General features: G+C 40.3%; 1 protein-coding gene across 4 annotated transcripts in view; it reads right to left on the reverse strand.

Annotated features, from left to right (window-relative positions):
* rptor (regulatory associated protein of MTOR, complex 1) overlaps positions 1-9,475 on the reverse strand; it is a 185,665-nt gene that overhangs the window by 104,291 nt on the left and 71,899 nt on the right. For all 4 annotated transcript variants that reach the window (XM_005737332.2, XM_005737331.2, XM_013911928.1 and 1 more), the window contains exon 7: positions 548-723. In XM_005737332.2, coding sequence (XP_005737389.1) covers positions 548-723 — 176 coding nt within the window. The remainder of the gene's footprint in view (positions 1-547; positions 724-9,475) is intronic.

Consider the following 9,475-nt stretch of genomic DNA (forward strand, 5'->3'; position numbering starts at 1 on the left):
GACGGAGTTTTGGACCCAGATTCCTCCGTGAGGCTCCTGACTACGGCAGCTGTAATGTTGCGGCTTCCTAGCTTACCAAAGCCATTCTAAGACATTTTTTGACAGATTTTGAGTGCCATGTACCACATAAAATCGGTTCGAGGTCAGTAAGCACAACCAGCATTCATACATCAGGCGCACCGGATTATAATGCGGACTCTCGATTTTTGAGAAAATTAATAGATTTTAAGTGTGCCTTAAAGTGTGGAAAATACGGTAAGTAGCAACAGAAGTTGAGTTGTTTAGGACTCCATGTTACAAACGTATCAATATTTAAAGCTGGTACGTCTGTATTCTGAAGCGATGTGTAATACCACGAAAATGATATTTTATTCTACACCTTTAACATGCGAGCTGACCAAAGAAAACCCATCCAATCTACCTCACTACTTCAGAACATATTCCAGATGTACCGTCTCCTCTTTATCGATGCCTCTATGTTTCAGACTTGTAATGGGGGGGAGGAAGAAGCAGAGATAAAAAGGATTGAAAATGAGAGAGACATTACCAACGTAGGGCGATCTTGATGGGCGTAGTGAGACAGGATGTAAAGAGGTCAGCGGGGAGGTCAGGGTTCATGGGCAGCAGCTCACTGGCCTCACAGGCGGCAAGCTGGATGCAGTTCTTCATGGAGGGCGGCAGGGGCATTTGGGCAAGCGGGTGGCTGGGGTTGATGGCTGCCACCTGATTGGACACAAAAATGTGATTTATTTCTAACATTTATCTGACAACCACAGTCAAACGTTCAAACATTTATCTAGGAGACTTTTCATAGCTGCAACAACCACAGAGAGTAATCTCAGAAGTCCAAGTTTCAGTCCTAAAACAATGATTTATTTAATTCTCCACAGCTTGACCAGTTTTCTGGGGAGATGAATAACAAAGATTTATAGAGAAAGGGAGCTGGATGACTATCTCACATCTGTCAGACTACAAAGCACACAGACACATAGTGAGCATCAAATGAAATGTGGAATTGAGTTCAGACCAAATGCCAAAGACACTTTTTGCATGGTGCAATTACATACAAACATGCAAACTGATTCAAATTCACACTGGGTGACTACAGGGAAACCCACGCAGTCAAAATATTAAACTTTGGTGAAAACATCTGTTAGATGCTGCTTTGTGAAATCCTGTGAGCTGTAGCTCTCTCAGACTGATGGGTCTCCTGATGCCACCGACAATCAGAAATGGAGCCTGCAGGGAGACCGTGTGGTTAACTTCACTTTTATAGAGACAGAACAGGACAATTAAACCAAACAGATTTCCTGAAATATAAAACTGTCACTCAGTAATTGGTATGACTTTGAGAAGGTAGTACTACACCTATTGGCCGTTACAGGAGAAATATTTGTGGGTTGGGGAAAGTGCAAAAACACTCCGGTGTAAGAGAACGCTTTGTGTTGGCCCTGAACACCCCATAATAATTTCACTTTGATGAATATTATCTGATCTCTATCATTTCTGCACGCTTCTTTATGATATAGATTTAATTTGAAATTGTTAAAAAGTATCCATCTACACTCAGTGTAGTTTAAAAAACAACAACTTTTTCAACCTTTACGAGTCATTTGTCTGTGGCCTGAATTGTTCTCATGTGCATTCATTTTTATTTAATTATCACTTAAATGTGACTACAGCTTGACCCAAGTCCATCTTCAGTTTAATGTACATAACCACACCTGTGTGTAATGTAAAAAATACACTGCGTATAATGATCAAAACTAAGGTAAAAAGTCTGCTACTTTAATAATGCCATCAGTAAAGTAAAGCATGGCGGTGCTAAAGATTTGGTCCTTATTGACAAAGGCAGTGGATTAAAATTCAAGAGGGCCTTGAGAAAAACCTGCCCCAGAATGCAACAGCTCTGAGTGAGTTTACATTTCAGCATGACAGTGATCCAAACAGAGGCAAGGCTGCCGGACACTGGCGCCACCGGGCCCTCTGACCACCACCACCAGTAGGCAACGGGTGAAGTGTCTTGCCAAAGACACAACGACTGAGACTGTCGGAGCCAGGGCTCAAACCGGCAACCTTCCGATTACATGACGAACTCAACTCCCAACTCTTGAGCCACGATCACCAACCAACAATGAAAACTACCAAAGTCCAAGTGTGATTTTATGCAAATGTCCAGCAACATCAAATCGAGGCTTGAGCACCCTGCACCACCTACAACAGCCTGACTCGTGTCACTGTTGCAAGCTGCTGGTTGGTGTTCATCAGACCTGCTATCATCTCACCACTGATGGGCAAACAAATCGATCACTTCTTTCATCTTAGAGGCCAAAAAAATGTTCATTGTTTGGCACCGAAAAGTGTCGTATTTATTACAGGTTGCACCTTGAACATCACAGAGATGTATAGAAGCTGCTGTACAGTGCTTACTGCATTAAAAATGAAAACACATGGGAGGGAGAAGACAAAAAAACTCAGCAAAGCCCAAAAAAGTTCAACTTTTGGCTGCTTTTATGGACAGCGTTGGGTAAGGAAAGGAAAAAAAAAACCCACAAGTCTAACTACAAGCTTTTGTTTTTTTGTTTGTTTTTTTAAAGTTTGCCACCTTGATCTACAAGGCAAAAAATTAGAAATGACGCACCGGCTCAGACTTTTTCACATTGTAATGATACCGTGATAGGTTATTGATCCCAGTGGGAAGTTTTCCCCGTTCGCAGCCTCTCAGGAGGTGGTCTTTGATGGTAACAAAATAAATAAAAAAATCTCTCTCGTCTATTCTGAGAGCTGCATTAGTGTGATGCTTTAACACTCTGGGGCGGCTCAGTCAATATTTGCAAATGTAAAAAATGAGAGAGGCCTGTGTATGATGTAAAACTTTAATTATATTTGGAACTCTTGACTATCTATGTGCTCATTGTGCTGTTGATTTGTTTCCTGGGAGTTCAATACGTTTCCTGTCTTTTGCTTAGTACACTTTAATGAGCTGTGGGTCTTAATGGAGGCAGCAATCCAAGACTTCCCTTTATCATCACTGACTGCTATTGCTTGTTTCTTTCATTCTGCAGCCCTGCCTAATTTTAGCAGGAAATTAGCCAGGGAGACTGTTATATTATTAGTATTATTATCGTTGCCTCTTTTCTCCAAAGCACAGGGAACTATTACTTTAAAAGACTGAAGACTGCTTCACACAGCTTGTAAATAGTTTTTTATTATTATTATATGCCAAATAAGTTTGTATTTGTAACAGAGACAACAGCGCTGCTCCTAAAAGACAGCCACGATCAGTGAACTCATTGCTGAAGTCACGAGCTGCGGAGATCGAATCTCGCCGCTTTTATTGTTCCATCAGAACTCCACCATAAACTGTCCGAGGACAAAGCACAATCAAATATTTTATCATCGCAGCATCTAATTTAGGAAAAAGTTAAGAAATATCTGACAGCTCTGAGAAATTACAGACAGATTCGGATAAATAAAGAACTCTGTTTACCAGACGGTGTTTCTGACTGCACAGACATATAGTCTTTAGTAAAGAACCATCAGAATGATCAACTCTGTAGAACAAGTTAAGGATGTACTTAAAAATGTGCCACATACATAGTTACATAGTTAAACAGTTCTGTTCATACTGATCATGAGTGTGAAACAGCTTCGGTTTCTAATATGCAACAAAACAAAAACAACATGACAGCCAGAGGACGAACTGAGGGGCTGCACCAGGATCGATCAGGGTTGTTCTGATAGTGAAATATGCAAAGGAGACCAGAATAAAATAATATGCAGCTGTAAAGAGGCATCAACAGCTTCCTTTTTAACCTGCCGAGTTTGCATTGAGCTTTGTTTCTTTCTTTGGCTGTTTATGTAGCACTGATGTTTACACTGCTGTGTATGCTCTGCTAACAGCACACTGCCACGGCATTGATTTTTTAACCTGCTGGATTTCTTCATTTTTGTCCTTATAAGTCCAGTTTTAAAAGTCTAAATACATCATAAGCAGGCTTTTAGACTTTCACTGTACTTCATTTAACTACTTTGGCAGTGCTGTGAAATCAGATTTAAAATAAATGGAAAATCTCCTAGATTTAGTTGACTCCATAAAATAACGTGCAGAAAAAGCATGAAATTATCATATTGATGTCAGGTATTACAGATTTGTAACTTTGGTTGAGCCACTGTAAAAACTCTTGCATCAGCAAAGCATCTGGCAGACGTTTGATAGATTTTGGACATAAAGTCGAAGACTAAAATGCGATTGCAGCAGATGGGGAAACCTAAAAAGATGCACAGTACAATCCAGTGTTTGGTCTGCAAATCCTAACTTTAGACTGAACAAAACGTAGACCTCTGAAATCATCATTTCACAGGTGATGAGATACTATATATGTTTGTTTTGTCGATTCTTGAGTACACACTTGGAATTATAGATATAACTGACTGAAAACACAATATATAATGAATAAGCTGCAATGAGATTCAAAACACCTAAAGTTATATATAGTTATATATAGCTAAAGGTGATAGAAGTAATTTTTTAAGTGAACTAATCTCCATGTTCTTTGTTCCAGTGCTGGATAAAAGTCAACATGTGTGTTTGATTTACAGGAAGCAGCGTGAGTGCAACCTTACTTTTAGGGTCTGCAGTGTTTGTGTGGGATGCATAAACACACTGTGATCATACACTGCACAGCTGGTCTAACTGTAGATATAAATTACAAATTGTTCCTCTAAGACCGCTTGAAGAGCTGTAGACACTCTGAACAGCTGTTTGCTGCAGCAGAAAATGTTGCTTTAAGTGCTAAAACTCTTTTAGTGTGTGCAAACACTTTTGGGATTACAGACATAAAGGTGGAGGGGGACGAGCAGTTGCGAGAATCTTCAGACTGCCTGTCACAGAGCGAGAGAATACACTACAAGCTTTGGCAATCAAGCTACACTATCAAAAGAACACATAATCACATAGCCGGCAAGCAACAAATCCCATGAGCACCAGCATACAAACAAAGGGTGCAGGACTCTGGACATTTATGGATTTAAAAACATGCCATGTGATATGTAATAGCATTTAATACAAAGGAAAGATGTGTTTGATTTTGCACAATTTCTAGACAAGCAATTATATTAAAACCAATCTGGAGAATTGAAAATGTTAATTAATTCATTCAAAATGTCAAATTTACTTCAGTTGTATCCAGAGCACGATTAAACAGACCAAGTGAGCACTCCATAAGCATTCCTGTACTTGATTCAGGTTTGTCCAAATGTGATTCTGTAACAAAGCACAGCGCCTGACAGGGATCTCTTTCCTGGATCTCCACAGCTTATGAGTGCTGCAGCTCAGCGTCTGACGCAAGCCAGAGTAAAACCTCAGAACACCTGAGGCATGCACGGAGGGGACGCGCCTCTCTTTTTGCACCTGAGCAGCATCACAGGACGAGACAAGCAAACAAAAACAAATGATCCGCAGGCACATTTTATTCAGAAAGCTGCAATAAGCTGAATTCATTGTCCAGAATACTTCTAACGCAGTTTGGAAATAAGGTAATTAAAAGGTACAGGAAATGCCTGTGATGGAGGAAGTGTAGTTTTATATAATGCCTCATTGCTCAGTCTTCCAGCCCTGTGCCAGTCCAATAACTCATTAGCTGGCTCTATAGTAAGTAGTAAAAAATGTAAAAGCTCAGATTTACTGTACTGCTCTGCACACACATGAATAAATTAGCATTATTAAAAATACAGAAGAGTAGGTGTTCTTAATGGAGGGGTGATGACGTGTGCAGCTGTGCATTGCTCTCCTATCAAACGAATACGTTCCTCCTCTTTGAAATGCTCGCAGGCGTGACTGGGAGCCCCCGCGAATGCATCTGTGCCAATCTTCATCTCTCTAATGAGGAAAACGTCAACTCGCTCGCAGAGACCGATATCACAAACAAAGCGGCGCGCGCCTTTCTAAAGCCTCTCGTCGAGTCAACCTCAGAACAACACTGTCTCTTGAAAGAAATCTGGCGAAAGCATGTGACGGTGGGCTGCGCTAATCCTAACGGTAAATACAATAACTCTGCCAGCAGAAGCTGATTAACGCCAAACAGCCACTGTAATTATCACATTAGCATATTGTAATCTCGCAAATTACCATGAAAATCACCATGACAGCTTTCTTTTCTCTCTCTCCTCCAGCGGGGAGATCAGGGGACGATTTAATTGCTGAGAATTATTTTTTTAACGAAAAAAAAAAAAGAAGAACAAAACAAGAAAACATTGACACTAATCACGAGACTAATCCTCGGGACGGGCGGGGGATGTTATACGTATCATGCTAACAGAGGAAGCGCACAGTCACGCATGGGAGCTACTTTAGTCGAGAAACATTTTTGCAGCCCTGCATTCATTATTCATTAAAATGATAGAAGGAGCAAGTGGAGGCTTAATGTGAGCATCCTGGAAGCGCCAGTAACACAAACACCACACAGACAACACACACACGCTCTTATAGTCCAGCGTACCATAGCTGTGTGCATTGCAGTGATTCACACACACATCTTTCCGTCCCACAGCTAATGCAGTGAGCATGTTCACTGAGTGCACGCAGGAAGTGATGACATATTTAAAAGGAACCAGGTGGCCCCGTAATAGCACACTCAGAGCCAACACACAGACACACACTCAGGCCCACTGGCGGACTGAAAGGACCACAGGAGGAGCTCGATATGGGACTGTGGAGGAGTGCTAAAACACTTCCTCCTCCTTTCATATTTTCACCCCACCCGGCTCCTTTATACTCCTTCATCTGCATCACGGCGCTTCCAAATAACGCCGTCCCTGGTGAGTTCAGGCCTGTGGTTCTACGTGAATCACGTTCGCCCCGTGTTCATTAACAGGTGTCGTTGGACGATTCCATTTGCGGCCACTCGTCTGTGTATGAGTGCGCAAACGTGTGGGTGAGGTGGGAGACGCCCTGCTTGGATGATCTGCTGTATGATTTATTTTTACTTTTTTTAATTCACTGGACGGTATCGCCTCTCGTTATCTTCCAATTATACACTTCCTGTGTGAGTGGGCGAGACGGGCGAGCACTGAGGTGGAAAAGTGAAAAACGCTTATGGATGTACATTTAACCTAAAGGCCTCCTCGGCTTATTTCTTCACTGAAAGGCTACAGTTGAACTCTGAGTCTCTCAAAGTTTTTGTGCAACGATGCAGCTAATGCGTTTGGAGTAGGCTTTGTGCCCTGCTATGAAAAATATAAATATAGTCCTTCTGCACAGCACATCTCAGCTTTCAGTGGCTACAGTGAGGTTACAGATGAAAATCTGGGCCAATGTAGATAGAAATGTGTAAAATAATCATTTGGGTGATAGCTAATGTCAATATTTCTGCCATGTTTTATTTCATTTTACACTCTTTTTAGAGAAACACTTTTTTAAAATTACCTTTTAAAGGCGTTCAATCAATCATTTTGTGAGCACAAACTCGATGACAAGAGATGAATATCAGCTACTGACACTAGACGCAAATATTCAGCTAATACATCAGTGCATCGTTGACCGCAGTCATGCTGAAAGCTTTACTCCCAAGTCTGTGATATGCTCAACTAACAACGGTTCGCTTTCAAAAATCCCTTGTGACCCTTTAAGTATTTCCCTCTTTTCAAATTAGCTACAACTATGAGACAATGAGAGGTTTGTGCTCACATTGTTCCCTGATTGATGCTAACATGCGACTTCCACACCATTAGAAAGGCATCACATACTCGAATTATATTATAAGCATTTTGGGGGGTAAACAAAAAGTAAAAGCTTTCTCTTCGATTCATCAAAAACTAATTTAAAGCTCAAAATTATTGATAATTTTTTAAAGTAGTGGGGAAAAATACTTAAAAATATGGTTAATGTGTCAAACTTGCAGCGACTTTTGGAAAAGGGAATAATATTTGAATTAATAAAAATAAATAAAATCCAAACTATGAGCCAGGTTACCTTCAGGGTTTTTGCAAGTCTATTATGTTGATTAGTCCCAGCAATCCACCAGATATTTATTCCCTTGCATATAACAGCTAAATCATAATTGGTCATAAAACAACAGGAAACCTTGCACCACTTTTAAGGTTCACGTGAGCCTTCAAGAAATTTTGTTCTGCATCTAGAGATAATATTATGGTTTCGATGTTTTTATTGTTTGAGTAGTCTATTAAATTAAGTAATCTACGAGTGTTTGTTGAGGAGTGCCGACCTTTTATGAAACCAGTTTGGTCAGGATGAATTAAGAGGGGGGTTATTTTCTCTAATCTCTTTGAGAGAGCTTTGCAGATTATTTTAAGGTCTACATTTAAAAGAGAAATTGGACGATAGCTTGACGGAAATAAAGGGTCTTTGCCTGGTTTTAGCAGGATACTAATGTTGGCAGAATTCATATTTGGTGGTAGTCTGCCCTTTTCCTCGATTTCCTGCAACACTCTGTGGAATACTGGTGCCAAAATTGTCCAGAATTCGTTGTAGAATTCTGCAGGGAAGCCGTCTGGACCTGGAGCCTTATTATTGGGCATACTTATCAGGGCTTCCTGGAGTTCACCTGGCGTCAGTGGCGAATCCAGTGCCATTGGTTGACTGTCTAGTAATTTTGGAAGAGTTACGTTGTCAAGAAACAAATCAATTTCATTTTTAGACGGGTTTAATTGTGGTGAGTATAAAGTTTCATAGAAATCCCTAAAAATTTTGTTTATTCTTCCAGGGTCATATATTGTGTTCCCCGATAAATCTTTAGCAGCACATATAGTTGTTTTTTATTTATTTATTTTTAACTGGTTAGCTAGAAATCGACCTGATTTGTTACTGTGTTCAAAATTCTGCAAGCGAAGTCTTTGTACAAGGATTTGTGTTTTTTTATTAATAATTTCATTTAATTCTAGTTTTGTTTTGCGTATTTTGTTCAATGTTTCCTGATCTTGGTCGCACGCGTAGGCTTCTTCTAGTGATTTGATGGTTTTTTCTAATTCCTGAACATTTTTGTTTTCTTCTTTCTTTTTGTGTGATGAGAAAAAAATTATTTTACCTCTCATCACAGTACGGCAATGCCACGATGATCCATTTGGCAAAGTAAATCCACTGGGTATCCTTGTTGGTCTTCAGACAACAATTCTGATGGCTAAAGAACCAAATGGGACAGGCAAAAAAACAAAACAAAAAAAAAAACTTTGTTCTAAAGTGATGAGTTTGTCGCTTTTTGGTCCCCCAACGTCTAACTGAATGGGACATCTTTGCCTTCAGGCACTTTCCAGTAGAGCGGCTCAATCTGAATCACTCAAAAACAAGATTTTTGGAGGATTTTTGATTTAGACTAAGCGGTTTGTGAAGGAACCTGTGTGATGCTACACCAAATGAGAATTGTGATTTCAGCCTTGGACTCGACCTGAGCAAACTTTGACAGAAAAGAGCAGGAGAAGCAAAGAAGAAGCAAAGGATGGAGAGACACTTGTGACGAGC

This window comes from Pundamilia nyererei, unplaced genomic scaffold, assembly GCF_000239375.1.
Source record: "Pundamilia nyererei isolate P.nyererei 1_Seehausen unplaced genomic scaffold, PunNye1.0 scaffold00075, whole genome shotgun sequence".
Classification (NCBI taxonomy): domain Eukaryota; kingdom Metazoa; phylum Chordata; class Actinopteri; order Cichliformes; family Cichlidae; genus Pundamilia; species Pundamilia nyererei.